The sequence below is a fragment of the Caretta caretta genome, chromosome 5, assembly GCF_965140235.1.
Source record: "Caretta caretta isolate rCarCar2 chromosome 5, rCarCar1.hap1, whole genome shotgun sequence".
Classification (NCBI taxonomy): Eukaryota; Metazoa; Chordata; order Testudines; family Cheloniidae; genus Caretta; species Caretta caretta.
In genome coordinates this window covers 129,623,265-129,644,117 of record NC_134210.1, presented here as the reverse complement: position 1 = coordinate 129,644,117, position 20,853 = coordinate 129,623,265, and the positions used below count along the sequence as shown (strand labels likewise).

At 45.1% G+C, this 20,853-nt stretch overlaps 1 protein-coding gene across 1 annotated transcript in view; it reads left to right on the top strand.

The window, feature by feature from the left end:
• The first annotated feature begins 3,772 nt into the window (after positions 1–3,772).
• LOC125637234 (protein regulator of cytokinesis 1) overlaps positions 3,773–20,853 on the top strand; it is a 36,613-nt gene continuing 19,532 nt past the window's right edge. The window contains exons 1-3 of the mRNA XM_048851479.2: positions 3,773–4,040; positions 4,228–4,360; positions 17,436–17,558. Of these exons, the coding sequence (XP_048707436.1) occupies positions 4,018–4,040; positions 4,228–4,360; positions 17,436–17,558 (279 nt within the window). The 5' untranslated portion in view covers positions 3,773–4,017. The remainder of the gene's footprint in view (positions 4,041–4,227; positions 4,361–17,435; positions 17,559–20,853) is intronic.

Sequence of the window (20,853 nt, the reverse complement as noted above, 5' to 3'; positions counted from 1 at the left end):
CCAGTGGTTCTCAACCTATTTATCATTGTGGGCAGCATATGGAGCCCACAATGTGTTATGTGGGCTGCAGGTGGAGAATCACAGCGCCCTGTTCAAACACCCCCACAGTCCCCTATGCCCAGTGCCCCCCATGCAGAGATCCTACCACAGAGCGGGGCCAGGAGCAGAGTCCTGGGTGTGGGCCAGGCAGCAGTTGGACCCCAGGATCCCACTGAGCGGGGCCATGCGGAAGCCAGCAGCCAGACCCAGGACCCTGCTGTGCTTCAGCCGGACCCTGGGACCCATCCACCATGCAGGGCTGGGCAGCAGCCGGCTGTTTGACCCCGGGACCTCGCTGCCATGCGGGGCCAGGCAGCAGCCAGCCCCGTCCCAGATCCGGCTGCGCAGGGCCAGGCTGGGCAGCAGATGGACCTGGACCCTGCCGTGCAGGGCTAGGTGGCAGGTGGACCCCGCAACTGGACCCGCCGGACAGCCAGGACCCGGACCCGGACCCTGCTGCATCAAGCTGGGCAGCCAGGACCCCCTGCACCCGGCCAGGAGTGGAACCCCCACCTCAAACCTGAGGGTGCTGCAGCACCCCTGCAAACCCCTAGTTCACAGAGCCCCCCCCACCCCAAAACCTGCCCAGAGACCCACTCTCCCACACCCTGCCATCCTATGGCACTCACCAGCCCCAAGCCTGCAGGAGAGCTCCTGAAGGCTGCCAGACGCAGTCTCTTCCTCAGCCAGCCCCACCCCCTGCCAGGCCAGAGCAGCTGTGTGCTAACTGGGCTGCATGCGTACACAGGTTGAGAACCACAGGTGTGGACACTGCATTACTTACATGGCCTTTGAGAGCCTGAGCTATCAGCCCTGCGCAGGGCTCACTGCTGGAGCACAATGCCCTAATACTGTCAGTTAAATTGGCAGAAGCACTTCTGGAGAGGATGCACACTGCCGACAGAGGGGGCATAGTGTGGACGTGAAAAACCATAGTAATTACTGTGGTGGCTGTACGTCAGCCTAACTTAGTTGACTTAATTCTGTAGTGTGGACAAGGCCGTATAGACTGCATGAAAGAGCTTTCAGGGCAGATAGTCAATTGCCTAGTATTGTACTACTCTCTGGCTTTTGTCAGAAAGGAAAGAACGGAGGCACTTAAGCAACACTGTAGTGCCTTGGTAGGACTGTAATGCCAGTGTGTTGTGCTTTGTGGTGTAACACCTTGTACATGAGAACCAGGCATTGGGCAAATAACAGGAGTTTCCAAGCTGCAAAGCCCAGGCACGCACATCACAGGTTTCCCCAGTTATTAAAGAGGAAACCTTTATCCACTATTCCTGAGGGGTTATCTTCACCTAAAACACTACAGCTGTAGCACTTCAGTATATACTACCTATGCTGATGGGAGGGATTCTCCTGTTGGCGTAGATAATCCACTTTCCCAAGAGACAGCAGCTAGTTAGACCAAAGAATTCTTCAAGAGAGCTAGCACTGTCTGGACGGGGACTTAGGTTGGCTAAACTACGCCACTCGGAGGTGTGATTTCTCACACTCCTGATGTTAGCTATGCCAACCTAATTTTCTAGAATACACCGGGCCTCAAATTCGCTCCACCCTCAGCCCTTCTAGGTGCAGTCCTTGCCCCTCTCCTACCCCAACAAACAGGACAGCATTTTGGGACAGATCCTGTACATGAATACTTGCTGGAGGGGCAGATGGGCAGTTAAATGGCTTTGAGGGGAACTCCAGGTGTGTTTGCAAAAAGAAAAGGAGTACTTGTGGCACCTTAGAGACTAACCAATTTATTTGAGCATGAGCTTTCGTGAGCTACAGGTGCCACAAGTACTCCTTTTCTTTTTGCGAATACAGACTAACACGGCTGTTCCTCTGAATCCAGGTGTGTTGACATCATTGTACACATCTCCCTTCCCTAGACACCCCAGTCTACTCTACACAAAAGTTCTCCCCTATATGGTCTCTGTGTGTCCCCAGTGAGACCATATACCCCTAAATACACCCACTATGCCCCCCAGAAACCCTATAACCCCTACAAACCCACCAGAGACCCTATACACACTCATTATGCTCCCAGACACCCTATAACCTGTACATGCCCCCCAGACCCTATACCCCTACGTATACCCACTATATTCCCCAGAGACCCCATATCCCCCTACATACACCGACTATACTCCCCAGAGACCCCATATCCCCCTACATACACCAACTATACTCCCCAGAGACCTCATATCCCCCTACATACACCGACTATACTCCCCAGAGACCGCATATCCCCCTACATACACCGATTATACTCCCCAGAGACCCCATATCCCCCTACATACACCGACTATACTCCCCAGAGACCTCATATCCCCCTACATACACCGACTATACTCCCCAGAGACCGCATACACCCACTATACTCCCCAGAGACCGCATATCCCCCTACATACACCGACTATACTCCCCAGAGACCGCATATCCCCCTACATACACCGATTATACTCCCCAGAGACCCCATATCCCCCTACATACACCGACTATACTCCCCAGAGACCTCATATCCCCCTACATACACCGACTATACTCCCCAGAGACCGCATACACCCACTATACTCCCCAGAGACCGCATATCCCCCTACATACACTGACTGTACTCCCCAGAGACCTCATATCCCCCTACATACACCAACTATACTCCCCAGAGACCTCATATCCCCCTACATACACCGACTATACTCCCCAGAGACCGCATATCCCCCTACATACACCGATTATACTCCCCAGAGACCCCATATCCCCCTACATACACCGACTATACTCCCCAGAGACCTCATATCCCCCTACATACACCGACTATACTCCCCAGAGACCGCATACACCCACTATACTCCCCAGAGACCGCATATCCCCCTACATACACTGACTGTACTCCCCAGAGACCTCATATCCCCCTACGTACACTGACTATACTCCCCAGAGACCTCATATCCCCCTAAGTACACCGACTATACTCCCCAGAGACCTCATATCCCCCTATGTACACCGATTATACTCCCCAGAAACCGCATATCCCCCTACGTACACCGATTATACTCCCCAGAGACCCCATATCCCCCTACATACACCAATTATACTCCCCAGAGACCCCATATCCCCCTACATACACCAACTGTACGCCCCAGAGACCCCATATCCCCCTACGTACACCAAGTATACTCCCCAGAGACCTCATATCCCCCTACATACACCGATTATACTCCCCAGAGACCCCATATCCCCCTACATACACCTACTATACTCCCCAGAGACCCCATATCCCCCTACGTACACCGACTATACTCCCCAGAGACCCCATATCCCCCTACGTACACCCACTATACTCCCCAGAGACCCCATATCCCCCTACGTACACCCACTATACTCCCCAGAGACCTCATATCCCCCTACGTACACCAAGTATACTCCCCAGAGACCCCCATTTCCCCCTTCGTACACCGACTATACGCCCCAGAGACCCCATATCTCCCTACGTACACCAACTATACTCCCCAGAGACCCTACATAATCCCCCAGTGCCTCGGGGATTCCCCTCCCATGATCACATGACCTACCCACGACTCCACCTCCGTGTGGTTCTTTTCGAGAAGGAAAACAAAGGATCTCGATTACTATTGGTCCCTGCCCCGAGCGCCCCGCCTTCCTACCTGACGTCATCACAGCTCCCCAGTGTGACAGATGGTGGGCGTGGCCAAAATAGAACGCTGACTTTCATCCGGGCACCGCTCTGTATGTCACACGCTGCGTCCCGGAGGGTGGGTGGGTGGCTGTGCGTGCGAGTGAGGAAGGATTTCTATAAGACACGAGCTGTGAGTCGCTGTTTGTTTGGCCAATCGAGACGCGTTTCTGTGTTGTACGGCTGGTTTGAATCCTAGTAGCTGCCGTTAGGTTCGTTAGCCGGGAGAGCGCCGCTTCAGCCGCGAGCCCGCAGTGTGAGCCCGAGAGGCTGAGCCTCCCCCCCTCGCCGCGAGGATGCCGAGGACCCCGCGCAAGAGGTGAGTGAGCGGAGGGGTGGACGGGGCTGCCTGTCCTGGGCGACAGCCGCTCCCCGGGCCTCCTGCTCAGCCTCCGCCCCTCCCCCCCCGTGTCTCCCTCCGTACCCCGGCACCCCTTCTCCGCGTTGGCAGGCGGGGGGGGTCGGACGCTGAGCTGCCCGGGGCCTGACAAGGTGTTTCTCCTCAGTGAGGTCCTGGCCTCCTCCTTGGTGAGCAGCGTCAACCACGCCCTGGGGAAGCTGCTGGACATTTGGCACCAGATCGGCATCAAGGAGGAGATGCAGCTGGAGCGCATGCAGGCGGTCAAGCAGCACATCGAGGTGAAGGGGGTTGTGGTGGTGTGGGAGGGGTGTCTCCTCACCCTGCACCTCTGTCCATTTCTCTGCCCAGCAACAATCCTGCCCACTCCTCGTTTCCTCCTCGGTGGGCTCTGCTCAGCCTCATCTCTGTGCATTCCTCCTGCAGTTCCTGGGGTTCTTCATGGCTTGTGGGGGCTGCAGCTGGTCCCCTTTCCTCCTTCCCAGACGGGGAGTTGCAGTGGGCAGGTGCAGAGGGACAGATGCTCACAATGGGGAGGGTAGCAGGGGCAGCTGAGCTGCTGGGCTCTTTCTGTTGCTTCCTGTGAGAATGGCAGTCCCATCCCGAGGGCAGGGGATGTGCCTCCTTCCTGCACCTGCCCTACCTGGCTTCTCTTCTCCAGGAAGTGGGGAAAGCAGCCATTCAGAGGGAGGTTTTCTCCTAGCTGGCGCTAAAATCATGTGCCTGTCAGTGACCTAGCTCTCGTCTCAAAAATATTATTTCCTGGGTTGCAACCTGGCCCACTTTAAGCACTGGTGTCCACCTGCTGCTAGATGTACTTTCCTGGGAACTCCCAGTCCATCCGGATATGTCCAGCACACAAGCCATAGAATGCCAGAGCTGCAGCTATGTATGTGGCCTCAACTCTCAACCTGCTGTGGTGCTGTGAGAAGAAATATATCAAAGGTTATAAAAACTACAGTAATGGGGGCCATATAAATACCATTTTCACACCTTTGGGTGCTTCTCTTTGCAACTGGAATATTTCCAATGTAGTTTTTAGATGAACTTTTTTGAAAATAAAGTTTTGCGTTATAGATAATTTGGATTCTGTTAATAGAAGCAGAGCACTGTCTTACACACCTTGCAAGCCATTTCTTACCATATTAGACTCTTCTCTCCTCTCCCCTCTTCAAACCTCACTAGTACTGCAGCTCTTGCCTTAGAAAATAAACAATGAATGAGACAGGACTCTCCCATTAGGAATATTTTCTCTCAAATTCTCACAGCACAGGAAGATTTGACAGAACAAGAAGCAGTGGTCTCAAGTTGCAGTGGGGGAGGTCTAGGTTGGATATTAGGAAAAACTATTTCACTAGGAGGTTGGTGAAGCACTGGAATGGGTTACCTAGGGAGGTGGTGGAATCTCCATTCTTAGAGGTTTTTAAGGCCTGGCTTGACACAGCCCTGGCTGGGGTGATTTAGTTGGGGTTGGCCCTGCTTTGAGCAGGGGGTTGGGCTAGGTGACCTCCTGAGGTCTCTTCCAACCCTAATCTTCTATGATTTGTCACCTGCATGTCCTATTTAGCCGCCTTAGCTGTGCATGCACAGAGTAATTTTAAATGGGTTGCAACTTGGTCAAATAAAACAAATCTTCATCAGCACACTCAATCTCTCTACTCTTTGCAAAATTTCAACTCTGCTTGGGCATTTCAACAGTTAAGTTGGTAAGTTTTTTCTTGTGTGTTGTGACTGAAAAAGTTTGTTCAGACTATGCCTGAAAAACTTCAGATTGAAAGATAAAGGCTTTGGAAAGCTGAGCAACTGTGAACAGGGTTAGAACAGTAACTTCCAGGTATCTTTAAAACTGTACTTTTTTTTGTTGGAATAGTTATTGGTACAGGGTACCACCATGACACCAATTCAATCATAAATTCCTTTATTAAATCCAAAGACCAAATTATATTTATGCAATTGCTCTAAATGTGTCTAAAAAGCCTATATAACCAGGAATTACTACATCCAACCAGTAACAGATGTTCATAAGCATTTAATAAAGACACAAATGGACTAAATCCAGGGGTGCTTAGACCTATGTTAGTTTACTCCAACTTGGGCAGGCAGTTATTAGTAATGAACCCCTAAGAGTTCATCTTTTTATACCCTTTAACAAACAAGTGATTGCCAATTCCTAACTTTAGCTAAAAACTAGTTTTGGGTTGGGAACACTTACGCTTGGCATAGACGAGTTACAACTGAGCACTTTTCTTCAAGATAACATTGGTGTGTCAGGGATCACTATAAGTTTATCGTATCACAACTTTTCTTAGAATCCGCTCTGATAATGAGAAATTTCTTCTCATCACCTACATTGAGTTCAGCATTTTTACAACTTATCTTGCCAGCTACATTTTTTTCCCTTACAGACTTCCCACAATGGCTAACTGACTTTTGTTTTACTTAAAACTACAAATCACAAATTTTCCTTCATTCCTACACTCTTGTACATGGTAGTTAGTGATGTGCTAAAGCTGAATTGTGCTAAGCACCCTAAGTTTCTGCCTCCTCACATTAGTACAGAGATTTGAGCAGACACCAAGCTTACTACAAAACAGACTGATGTTTGTATGATTATCCTAGCTTTCCAAAATGAAACCTTAGGAGCTGTTGGAAAGGGAATGTAAGCTTGGCATACCCTATATGGATGGCCATTCTAAATGTATGAAGTAGTGCAACAGGTGCCAAATCAAAAATGGGCTAGAGATCTTAGGAGCTAGGGGAGTTGGACTGTGGAGACCTACAGCCCAAGGAAGTGGGCCAGACAGATCTGCATGCGGAAGTACCATAGAGGTTAGAGAGAGAAATGGCAGCTTCCACACGCTTAGACCCAGCTTTAGAAACATTTGGGATCCAAAAGTTGGGTCCAGTTACAACAGATTGTCCCCCTAGGAGGATTCAGCCAGATCTGTACCATGGAATTCACTAAATCTACATAAATATACTAGCTCTGCAGTGATGGAAAGAGCAATAAAGTAATCGGTGGTCAATACATTGAATCTAAATACACATTGGGAGCTGCTTTGCTGAGTGAGTAGTGATCATTTTTACAGTTTTTCTGATCATGATGATACTTAAGTCAACAAAAGATTTGTCCAGGCTAGCTAGTTTGAACTAATGAACTACACAGATGTACAGTTTTCTTTACTCAGTTTCTTAATTTAGGTATAATCTTGGTGCAAGATTTGGTTCATACTAGTCATGTCCTGAGCTTAGAGACATTGACCTTTAAAATATATTAAAATACAGCACAAGTGAAAGGTTTAGGCCTGTGCAAGGTCTAGAGAGGTGCTTAGGAAAAGTGATTAAATCTTACAGACCCAGGCCTGCAAACTAGTTTAAATAAGTAACAAGACAGGTGCAGGGTCAAATGTTACAGTATCTTCTATTTTGAGTCAACCATGGACCAAGTAGATCAGGATCATGCCATTTGAGAACTGGGGCTCGTAAATTGGATTTAGATATCTTGTTAGGGAATTGGTAGCATGTACAATTACTGAGGCTGTCTTGTGCCAAAGCTACCCTGAAGCACGGCAGCAGGCAGTTTTGACTTGTAAGATTACATGCATACTAAAGTAACTTAATCAACACTGAAACAGCTTATTGCCATATGGGAGCTACTTGTGAACATTCATTTGTTTTACAATACTTGACAAACCATCCAGTTTTTATGTTAAAGCAAACAAACCAGATACTGCTGGCTTGATTTAGAGATTGGGAAGTATTAGAATTAAAGGGTAGGTCACTAATGATTAGATTAAGAGAGCCCTTCATAAAAAGCAATGGATGCCTCTATACCTCTGATTTAAACATGAGATTTAATATTGATTTTCTTAGCTAAGTGTGTCTGAACAGATTATCCACAGAACAGATGGTAAAGCTTGAGGACCAGAAAATACTGAAGGTCAATGTATGAATTCAACATCTGTAACTTAAGTGCCTCATTTTGTAACAGTAATTAGTATCCCTTTTAAAATACTGTAGTGTTCTAGTGCATTGAGTGCAGAAGTTCTGCCAGGTTGTAGCGATATTGTGTCCCCATAGATTAGAATAATCAGAGCAAATGCCTCATGACTTTCTCTGAGCTCATCTGACTACACTGAAATTTTATCCAATCTATTGGTAACCAGGATGGAGAGTTGTATCTCACTTAGAAGCTCACTGGATATCAGTTTAATTCACAGTCTGAAGTTAGTTACTGGACCAGGCTGAAGTAAATAGCTCTTGCAATCCTGCAAGCTGAGGAGATGAGCTTAAGCCTAAAGCTTTCCCTTTCTCTATTTGTAAGATCTAGAGATGTCTGGAGGCCACTGTCTCCTTGTCTGGGTTGCAATTAGTCTTCAGATATGGAGCAACTATGTAACTGGCATAGTGGAGGGAAGGGAAGGGACAAACTAGTTTGGAGCATATGGGCAGCGTAGAAGGAGAGGTGCACATATATCCATTCATTTCTTTCTTTCATTTAAAAGTGAATTAAAATGACTGCCTTCTAGTTAAGCAGGAGAACATTAAACTTGCTCCAAATCTTTCACATTCAAACGTTCCATTGGGTGTCTGCTTTCATGTTGCTCTTCTTTCAGGCAAGATGATCCTGCAGCATTGTCCCAACAATTTCTGAAAAGTAGTAGTGAAACTTATTAGGATCCTATATTGGAGGAGAAGGCTCGTGCTATTGGTAGTTGATCTTAGTCTCTGCATTATTGATTTGACTTACAGTTCCATTGATGATGGAGACAGACCTGTTGGGTCACAATCTTACAGTTCATAGAAGACAAAAATACCATGCCTCTGATAAACTTTGGGAGTGGGGTTTACTGATGTTAAGCATGAATAAACATATATATACACTGAAATAGATTGTGGAGTTTGTGAAGTGGTACTCAAAACTGGAAGGGTTATACATGAGTCACATAACAAATGCTGGAACATCAGGCATGCAGGTTTTTGTTTTCCTTGCAACAGTTAATATTGAATTTTGCAACTAGTGTCTAGGTGTATGGAGGCAGGAGTGAAAACGTGCTGCAAGGATCAGTAACTAAGAAGAAGCTCCAAAAACTAACGCCATGTGCCTAACTTTCATGTGAATTAAAGACCTCTACTGCTTCTCTCAAACTGCATAAAATGTTGCTCTGTATTCTACTATTTAGAAAATACCCAAGCAAAAACACCTTCTGTCATGCTCACCATGCTGTTTTATCTGATTTTCCTGGAGTTATTTTTTAGAGCAGAGTTATATTTCAAGTAGTTTCCTTTCACGAATACACAAACAGAAACTGAATCTGAGAAGCTTGGAATAGTATCATGTGCTACCATGAACAAGGAACTGCTAAGAGTGCTCAAGTATCCCATTATATAAATGGATTCTGATTAGGGCTGCCAATTGCAGTTAATGCAAGCGATTAATGCAAAACAAATTAACTAGATTACAAAAAAGTCATGATTAATCAGTTTTAATTGCACTGTTAAACAATAGAATACCAATTAAATGATTATAAATATTTTGTACGTTTTTCTACATTTTCAAATATAAGATTTCAATTACAACACAGAATACACATTATAGTGTTCACTTTATACTATTTTTATTACAAATATTTGCACTGTAAAAGAAAAACAAAATAAATAGTATTTTTCAACTCCTCATACATGTACTGTAGTGCAATCGCTTAATCATGAAGAATTAGAATCATGTAGAATTATTTTTTTTACATAATAGCATTCAAAAACAAAACAATGTAAAATTTTAGAGCCTACAAGTCCACTTCGTCTTACTACTTGTTCAGCCAATTGCTAAGACAAACAAGTTTGTTTACAATTATGGGAGATAATGCTACCCACTTCTTATTTACAGTGTTACCTGAAAGTGAGAACAGGTGTTTGCATGGCACTATTGTAGCTGGCGTGGCAAGGTATTTGTGCCAGGTACACTAAACATTCATGTGCCTCTTCATGATTTCACTTGTTCTATTGATAGGTACCTAGAGGCTAAATAGAATAGTCCTGGGGGAATTCTGCGCCACTGCACATGGGAAGAATTTATGTCCTCCACAGCTTTCTTTGCTTCCCTGCAGAATAATGACTTTCTGATGGGGAAGCAAAAGGAAGCCACGAGCAGTCATGTGACCCTCCCCAGCAGTATGTTGTGGGTGCCCAGGGCAGCCGGCAGAGAGGTAACTCACTGTGGAGCAAGGGGAGGGACTGCAGAAGACCCGGCTGGTGGCTCCTACCGTGGGCCAGGCTCAGCTGCTAGTCCCGGCTGGGCTGGGGAGGACGGGACTTCCCTTGCACGGCTTCTGGGGCTGTCATACCCACCCCGGATTTCTCTCCTGGCTGTAGGAAGCTCTGCAAACTCCCTCTCACCACCCCCACCCCTGTGCTTCCTGCACCCATCGGTCCTCAGCTGCAGGGGGAGGGATCACTGTACAAGGAGCTGCTCCCCCATCCACCCAACCCCTGGTGCATCCAGATCCCCCTCATACCCAGTGCCACTTCCCTTGCACCTGGACCACCCTGAGCCACCTGCACCTGGATCCCCACCTTACTGAGCCCCAACCAGCTGCACCTGGATCCCCACCCCACTGAGCCCCACTTCCCCAGCATCTGGACCCCACCACAGAATGCCCTCAGGAGTAACAGGAAGAGGGAGCAGGGGTTGTACAGTGTTTAAGCAGAGATACTAAGAATAGCTGTGTCTTGCTAACTAACATATGGGCAATATGATGTTTTATAGATGCTCCCAGAAGAAAAATAATTCATATAGGTTTCCTGAATGGATGGCGATCACCTGCTCTCCATCCACATAGGGGGAAGGTTTTGGTCTTTACTATGACAGAAGTTCACTGCTACAACTGCCTTTCTGAGAGACTGGAATATGGGAGCAAAGTTGCACACTCTGTGCCAAATGATCAGAAAATGAGATGGGGAAGCTGGAGAGTATTGACACCTCATTTGTGTAGCTGAGTAGAGGCTGCCTGGAGTCAAGAAATACCAAAGCTGCATGTTAAGTAACTAACTACCACAGTGATGTTGCATGATCTTGATGGGGAGGCATAGAGATTCATGCTGAGTTGGTGAACTCCTCTCCCTTGTGACTCATGGTAACTTAAGTTCAGGCTACAAAACTAAATTCTGATGCCCACCTTTGTTCACCCAGATGAGACCCTACTTAAGAACCATAGTTACCAACAGGGTGCTTGTATGGAATTTATTATCTATACTGCAGGAGCCACAGTCCTGGACCAGGAACCCATTGTGCTAGGCACTGTGTGGCAAAGGCCATCCTTGATCCAACGTGCTTTGTCTGTTTTTTATGACATACTTCAATAGCCAAAACCAAATGCACCCAGAAAAAAATACTGTAGTGCTGTTTGTATTTCAATAAGTATTTGAGGGTTATTGAATAATCTCTCCTCTCAAATGAGGTACTAATCTTAGAGTTGCTTGTAATAGGCTGTGACCATTTACATTTACATCTAAAATTCTGAAACTTCATTAACTCATTAATTATGGGCTCCTGCATACAGGATAAGTCCCAAATTTTAACTGACTTTCCTATCAGAGAGTCAGTTGTCTTGGATTTAAACCACTTAAATGCCTCTCAAGTGAAAATATGCCATATGTAGCCCCCTAAGAAGCTATTTATATCTTTACAAAGGAACTAGGAAAAGACTATTTGACTTTTTCAAGGGTCTCTTAGGCATGAATTAGCAAAATGTGCGTTAGGTCAGATTTCATAAATGGATAACAAATCTCTCAGGTAGGCAAAGCCAGCTGCCCAAATTCTAGTGAAATAAAAATAGAGATGCTTGATAGGCATACCTTCTCGCCACTGCTAAGGTACTTTGTAGTTCTTAGGATCACACATGACATGGAAAAACATGCCCCCTACTTAGACTAGTTTCCTAACTAAATGTTAGACATGACAAAGAAGGATTTAAATACTGGGTTGGGCCAGTGGTCCACAGGACCAGTGTCTTGCCTAACAACAGTTATTGCCAGATGCATCAGAGTAAGGTGTTTGAAATCCCAAAATGGACAATTATAGAATATGTGGCCTGTAGCAACTTAACTGATTACACCCCTCAGAGGATGGCTAATTCCCTTAAATCTGAGGGTTTATTGCTTTCTAACACTTTCTTTTTAATCCTGTCTTGTAATTGTGAGTGTCTTCATCCATATAAATACCCAACATGTATTGATCCAGCCATCTGCAGTCTCCAGCTGTGCTTCAGCAGCAAGTTGTAGCTGTATTCCAGTAGCTAGCCCCATATTGCCCCTCAGATCATATGCAAAGTAGCTCCCAACTTTCTGGATCAGCTGGTGATGGATATAGGCAGCAAGTGCTGTACAATAGAATCCTGAAGAATCTCCTAGAGCTGATTTATTCTTCTGTTTCCATGAACATGGTAATACATAGCCTATTTGCAGCTTAGTGGTTTGGCTGTCTGAGGTAGCAAGCTTTGAAAGATTCCTAGCGACCTATTCCACTTCCTTCCTGGTCTCCAAATTGTTGGAAGTCATCAGAATGATCTGAATTTGAACAACTTAAAACAAGTCACTGAAAACGAAGTTAAAAATGAAAACATTGAGTTCTCCTTGACATGTCTTCAGCACTTTCCTAAACACTTAACCTAATCAGATCATTGCACTGACATTTTCTCAGGTTCTCTTGTGCATTTCCAGAACCTTCTCAATGTAACTCCTCTCCTGGAGCATTAATTCATTCATTGGGATGTATCGGCAGGAGTGTCGTAAGCAAGACATGTAAAATCTTTTACTCTACTCCATGCTGATTGGGCATCAGTTGGAGTATTGTCAGTTTTGGGTGCCACATTTTGGAAAGATCTGGACTTTCTCCAGTTTGTCCATAGGAGACCAACAAAAATGATTAAAGGTCTAGAAAACATGACCTATGAGGGAAGACTGAAAAAGTTGGGTTTGTTTAGTCTGGAGAAGAGAAGACTGAGGGAGGCTATAACAGTTTTCAAGAACATAAAAGGTAGTTACAAGGAGGAGAGGGAAAAATAGATTTCCTTAACCTCTGAGGATAGGACAAGAAGCCGAGGTCTTAAATTGCAGCAATGGAGGTTTAAGTTGGATATTAGGAAAAATTTCCTAACTGTTAGGGTTGTTAAGCACTGGAATAAATTGCCTAGGGAGATTGTGAAATCTCCGATATTGGAGGTCTTTGAGAACAGGTTAGACAAACACGTGTCAGGAATGGTCTAGTTATTACTTGGTCCTGCCTTGAGTGCAGTGGACTGGACTAGGTGACCAAATGAGGTCCCTTCCAGTCCTAGTAATGAAGTCTATTACTACTGAAGTCAGCCTGTTAGATTGGGATCAGTGGGGGGACTTAGTGTTGAAGATAGGTCTTTTAAAAGGAAACTAACTAAAATGGTGCATGTGCTGTGACAGTCTACATAAATGGCAGTTGGTTGATCACTATAAATGTCATTAAGTAGCATGAATAAAATTCCTCCCACTTTGTATAAAAGAAATATCTAATTCCTTGCTTTTATGAGAGCTTTTTATCAGTTGATATTGAAGTGCTTTACAGAGGAGTTAGAGAGTAACAGCCGTGTGAGTCTGTATTCGCAAAAAGAAAAGGAGTACTTGTGGCACCTTAGAGACTAACCAATTTATTTGAGCATGAGCTTTCGTGAGCTACAGCTCACTTCATCGGATGCATACCGTGGAAACTGCAGCAGACTTTATATACACACAGAGAATATGAAACAATACCTCCTCCCACCCCACTGTCCTGCTGGTAATAGCTTATCTAAAGTGATCATCAGGTTGGGCCATTTCCAGCACAAATCCAGGTTTTCTCACCCTCCACCCCCCCACACAAATTCACTCTCCTGCTGGTGATAGCCCATCCAAAGTGACAACTCTTTACACAGTGTGCATGATAATCAAGTTGGGCCATTTCCTGCACAAATCCAGGTTCTCTCACCCCCCTCCCAAAAACCACACACACAAACTCACTATCCTGCTGGTAATAGCTCATCCAAAGTGACCACTCTCCCTACAATGTGCATGATAATCAAGGTGGGCCATTTCCAGCACAAATCCAGGTTTTCTCAACCCCCCCCTCACCCCCATACACACACAAACTCACTCTCCTGCTGGTAATGGCTCATCCAAACTGACCACTCTCCAATTTTAAATCCAAGTTAAACCAGAACATCTGGGGGGGGGGGGGTAGGAAAAAACAAGGGGAAATAGGCTACCTTGCATAATGACTTAGCCACTCCCAGTCTCTATTTAAGCCTAAATTAATAGTATCCAATTTGCAAATGAATTCCAATTCAGCAGTTTCTCGCTGGAGTCTGGATTTGAAGTTTTTTTGTTTTAAGATAGCGACCTTCGTGTCTGTGATTGCGTGACCAGAGAGATTGAAGTGTTCTCCGACTGGTTTATGAATGTTATAATTCTTGACATCTGATTTGTGTCCATTTATTCTTTTACGTAGAGACTGTCCAGTTTGACCAATGTAAATGGCAGAGGGGCATTGCTGGCACATGATGGCATATATCACATTGGTGGATGTGCTCGTTCACCTGCACTTTGGATGAGCTATTACCAGCAGGATAGTGAGTTTGTGTGTGTGGTTTTTGGGAGGGGGGTGAGGGGGTGAGAGAACCTGGATTTGTGCAGGAAATGGCCCAACTTGATTATCATGCACATTGTGTAAAGAGTTGTCACTTTGGATGGGCTATCACCAGCAGGAGAGTGAATTTGTGTGGGGGGGTGGAGGGTGAGAAAACCTGGATTTGTGCTGGAAATGGCCCAACCTGATGATCACTTTAGATAAGCTATTACCAGCAGGACAGTGGGGTGGGAGGAGGTATTGTTTCATATTCTCTGTGTGTATATAAAGTCTGCTGCAGTTTCCACGGTATGCATCCGATGAAGTGAGCTGTAGCTCACGAAAGCTCATGCTCAAATAAATTGGTTAGTCTCTAAGGTGCCACAAGTACTCCTTTTCTTTTTACAGAGGAGGTGAGAATTATCACCGTGTTAAAAATAAGAAAACAGGTGAAGTGAATTTGATGAAAGTAATTTTAGCATCTGCAAAAGTGGACATGCATACTGAAACTTGATGTGCAAAATCTAGTGATATTAAGGGAACATAGCTCTAGGTTTAGTCCAAACCTTAATGTGCATAGAAAATTGGGCCTGAGAGACAAGGTAACAATCCTCAGGGACTATTTTCTAAGGATTGCTACCTTCTTTTTTCTCTGAGAATATTTTCTAAGCATATGAAGCTTCTGACTATATCTAGGCCTTCATTTCTCAAACTTCATTGCACCATGACCCACTTCTGACAATAAAAATTACTACATGACCCCAGGAGTGGGGACTGAAGCCTGAGGTTGCTGCCCTGGGTTGGGGGGCCCAAAGCCCAAGCCCAAACACCTCAGGCAGGTGGGGCCAAAGCCCAACCCCAGGGGCTTCAGCCCTGGGCAGAGGGCATGTAACCTGAGCCCTGCTGCTGAGGGCTGAAGCCACTGGACTTCGGCTTCGTCCCCGGGGATTGGGACTTGGGTTTCAGCTTCATCCCCAGGCCCAAGCAAGTCTAAAGCCAGCCCTTGTGACCCCGTTAAAATGGATCCCCTGATCTAGACCTGTGTTCCCTTAATGTCCCAAGATTTTGCACATTGATTTTCAATATGCATGCCCATTTTTGCAGATGTAATGACTTTCACTAAATTATTTTCATGTGTCTTAAGAAACATGATTTAACAACTGATATAACGTTAGTCAAGTCACCTCTTGGCCATTCACCAGAATACTGTGCAGGAATCCAGCTGCTGAATCCTCAGCTGCCTTAAGCCTCCAAAATCTGACTGGACTTCAGGCACTGCAGTTTTCTTGGATCCTCTAGGCACACTTGGGCCACAGACACTGTGTCTGCTCTCTTCTGAGAGCTGCAACGCTGTGGCCTGCTGTCCAGTCCCTAGAACCAGTGCTGGCCACTCAGACTCTCCCCATAGCTTAAACACAACCTCTTTCAGAGCTCCTGCTATGGGATGTTCTGGGTTCATAGTTTACCTTCTCAAGGGGAATATGAATAGTGTAACACAAATGCACTTTGCACAGGATTCTAAAGCCCGTACTGTTACTCACATGAGGAAATACAGTTCCATACAAAAATAAAACCTACATACCTTTATCTGCTGCAGTTTCTTCACCATTCCAGAGCATTCTTTGGGCTGGGGTCAGTCGTCTGGACAGATCCAGGGTCCTTCTGCTGCATGGTTTGTGTTCTGAAACATGGACACTTCTCTCTCCTGCCCAAAAGCTCCCATGTGGCTCTCCCAGTCTTCCCACTGAGAGTATATCTACATTGCAAACAGGAGGTGTGATTGAAGCACATGTAGGCATACCTGAGCTAGCTCTGAGTCAAGTCACTACAAGTAGTAGTGTAACTGCAAGGTCACAGGCTAGCCACCCAAGTAGTCTAGCCTGGAACCATGGGTACGTAGTAGGGCAGCAAACATGTGCTGCCACACCTACACCACTAATTTTAGCCAGCTGGCTCTATCATGGCTAGCTTAGGTGTGTCTACATGTGCTGCAATTGCACCTCCCTGACTGCAGTGTAGGTGTACCATAATCCTTTTTAACCCTTACTTTATCTGTCCTCTTTGGAAATTTTCCGCTCCCCCCGCCTGCCCAACAAGTAGGCAGAAGTGTAGCTACTCCTAGGCTCCTGCTAACATCAATATAGCTATTGGCTAGTCACAGTACAAACATTAAAGTTAGGGATCCTCCATTGTCATGGTTTACACTTAAAATTTAGATTGATCTAGCTACGTTGCTTAGGGGTGTGAAAAAATTCACACCCTGCGTGATGTAGCTATGCCTACCTAACCCTGGTGTAGACATGGCTAGGCTGATAGACGAATGATTCAGTTGACATAGCTACCACCACTTAGGGAGGTGTATTACCTACAGCAATAGGAAAAACTTCCATTGTTAGACACAGTTTTTATCTATGCTACAGTGTTAGTGTTGCATAGCTATAGTGCCAAAGCTATGCTGCTGTAGTCCCTGTAATGTAGATAAGCCCTTAGTCTGGTGTGTTTCTGATACAGGTCCTGTCAGCAATAGTGGATAAACAGAAATAGAGGCATTTCATGATACTGCAGTTTTCATAGTGGCAACCTCATAACATTAACCAGAAGTTGTACAGCAATTTACAAATTATATTGATAGTTTAGCGCTGGGCCCAGTGTTGGGCTTGATTACTGTGAAGTATGTTAGATCTATCCAAGTTATTAATAATTATTTTGTACCCTTTCCTGGGCAGGATCTGTTGAACGAAATGATTACAGAGGAATGCCAGTTAAAGGAAAGAATCGAAAGCAGCATTGAACGCCGTAAAAAGGAATTGACGTCTCTGAGAAATGAGCTGTCACTGGATCCCTACCTGGTAAGATGGGTCTAGGTTTATTATGCCTGACACACAATCTACTAGTTGACTCCAAGGTTAAAGTTGCTGTTTGAAACTGTTCAAATATGGATTAAATGTTCCCATGTATGTGGTCTTTTGATGTAAAATTTCAATGTTAATATTTATGCTCTTTGAATTTTCTATACAAGTTTTGGGTTTTTTCTTTTTCTTTTTGGTGTTTTCTCCCCCCCTCCCCCACCATACAATTTTCATAAGAAATCTAAAGCTGGTCTCTAGCAGAACATCTACCTCTATTATAATTTGCTTTTAAAAGTATGGGTCTATAGGGATCAATTCTGAGCACATCTGCTAAAACAAGTAGTTTATAGAAAAATACTAGACTAAAGGTCACTTTGCTTTTTATATTAACAAACAGTTAATGTAGCTGCAGAGGCCATCAGATCTCTCCCTTCAGAGAAATTCATGAATTGCCTATTGAAAAATGACTGCTACTGTGATCTGAAGACTGAGGGCTCAGGCCGCATCAGTTAAAATGGTTGCCATTTTGCTACAGTAGGAAAATGTGGAAGCTTACGAAGCCTTTGGCAAATATGACCACTGCCTCCTATTGTTCCCGGTGAGAAGGATACTCCGTTGATATCAGGAATGATTGCAGCTCCTCCCTACTGTTTCAGGAGTAGAGAGGATCCCTGTGGGGAATAAAGGAATATGAGGGGCAGGGAAAGCCGGAGAGGAAACTGGGACATGTTTCATAACCTCAAACCCGTTTACTTGTCTTGCACAAAAAATATTAGACTACTTCCTTCTCTTGCCTTAGTATAACTTAAACATGATCTCTGTCTGCTATGTTCAGCAACCACTGTGAGCTGTCATGACTTTGTCCAAGGAAGACCAGTCTCCAGAATTCCATGTTGTCTGGTACACATGGAGCTTAATCCTTGTGTAACCTTGCAGTAAACCCCCTGCGACATGGGACATTGGTCCTGACAAACTTGATTGAGTTGCCTTTGTCCACATAGGCTTGTTTCTTAGATGAGAAGTCATTTTCCTGGTAGCAGTGGTGTGTGCTGTCAGTGACTAATCTGATTTAAATCAAGTCTTAAGTATAATGTGGTGGTGCAGACACAGTTTGGAAAGGAGTTCTGCATTAGTGATGCTGTTCTGCCCAGAGTGTTCCATGCCTGTGTCACTGTCTGGCCCAGTGTAGCTCTGAATGGCCATCAGTCTTGTGAATGGACCCAACTGCTGGACCCAAACGTTTGGTCCCTTTTCCTATCTCTGAGGGTTTCAGGCAACTCCCAGGTGCAGACCCCATGTTTGACATTCTTCTGAGGCAGTGGGACACCAGAGTTTGGCCACCTTAGACCCCAAAATAGTACCTCAGCTCTCCTGGGCCACCAATTGCTTAGACACTTTTTCGCTGGAGTCTTGCAAGCTCCACAACTGTGGCTTCAGGGACAATGTGCCAAAAAACACAGGCTTAGGTATCTGGTTAAGAAATTCCTGTGTGACCTTTTTAAAGCATGCTAGTGTTAGATTTTTTGAAAAACGCAAATTTGAACATAGCCGCCACCACCTCCCTTTCTTCCTTGTCTGATCTTGCTACTCCTGTGAATCCTAGGTTAGGACTAGGAAGCACTGCCTGTCTACCTTAATCTGGTCGTCTTGCACATGCTGGTTGTCTGGCCACTTTGTTTTAAGAGGAATGCTTCTCTAATAATCTTTGTCCCCCTTTTGCCCATATGCTTTGGTAGGGGAGTTCCAAGTCTCAGCCTACCTCCCACGCCCCATTGGCTTCTGTGCAGCGTCAAAGTCAATGGCTCTACCAGTTGAAAACCCTTTGTTGCAGTTGGAGAGAGTCTTTGAATGTTGACTGCCCTTTAAGGCTCTGACATAGTGTCTGTCTTTTCACTAGGTGTCAGATCCCTGTTACAAAATGCTCTAATCCATAAAGGCGATTGCAGCATAAAATAGCCCCCCTGAAACAAAATGAGGTTCACCAAACAAAACGGGTTTCAAAATTTGACACAGACATATATCCCCAACTTGTCACAGCTTACATCTCCATCCCGGAAGACTTACCTCCATATGCTCTGTTAAAATCCTTGAACATCTACTTAGAGCACACTAAAGCCCCTAAAGTCCACCCAGTGCATAAGGTTTTCATACCAATTTGCTGGTTAATTCAGTTACCAAAAGACCATGGCAAAGTGTATGTCTGTTTCACACTCCTTTGACCTCCTTGGCCCGAAACTACAAATCCATGTCAATCAAGGCTTGCTAGATTGGAGATAAGAGTGCATAGCTTGCTTTAGGAATATTTCTATCACAGACTTGCCAAGCAGTTTACAGGCTCCCCTCCTTTCACATTCACACTGTGCTGTTGCTTGGATTGATTATCTGTATAGGACTCCTTGCGCTCCAGAACTTGTTCCGAGGGTTAGATGGCCAAAATCTTGTAACCAGAACCTGTTTAATTGGATGGTCCTTCTTCTCAGTTGACTGACTTTTGACAGAGTGTTTACTCTTAGAAGTGGGCTCATTGTGCTTGAATATTGAGAGATCTTGAAGGTTTGGATCAGGTATACATATACTCATTATATATTAACTCTAGTTTAAAAAAACCAAACAAACCTGCTTATACTATTGGCCCTGTTGCTCCTCACTGTAATTGTGCTGTTTTCTTCTGCAATATCCCTTGAGATTTATTGCACTAAAGAGTGCAAATTCTGCACACAGGGTGTTCTCTTAAAGAATTGAAAACTTGCCTGTAATTTCCCTCTGATCATATGTTGTGGGTTTCTCATGTACCTGCTACTTCTCCTCAGTTTGGATTTTTAACACTTTTCTAGATGTTTCCTCTTGCACCTTGTCCATTCTTCTCTGACACATGATATTGTAGTGATCATATTGAATTGGCTTATCCTTGGAGATTTGTCTCCTGCTCAATCAAAGGAATTGACTGGAATTTTGGACGGTGTCTTTTATACTTGTGGGGATGGGCCTAGCTATGTGATGGCCTGTAAGTAGGGGAGAAAATGGGGTAGGGGACTGTCTCTATAGCTGCCCGAAGGATTAAACTTCTGGGCTACGGGAATTTTATCAGTCTTAGGTGAAACAACTAAGATCCCAAGAATGAGAACGTGAGAAGGTAAGTAACTTCAGCGAACAGAAGTACAGGTCTCTTTCCCTTCTAGTTGCACACACTGAAGTTTTGGTCCATCACACATTGATTGTACCTGACTACTTTTCTTGATGCCAAGTCACAACCAAATGTTGCAAGGCATTATGTATCCTTACGATTACAAAACAT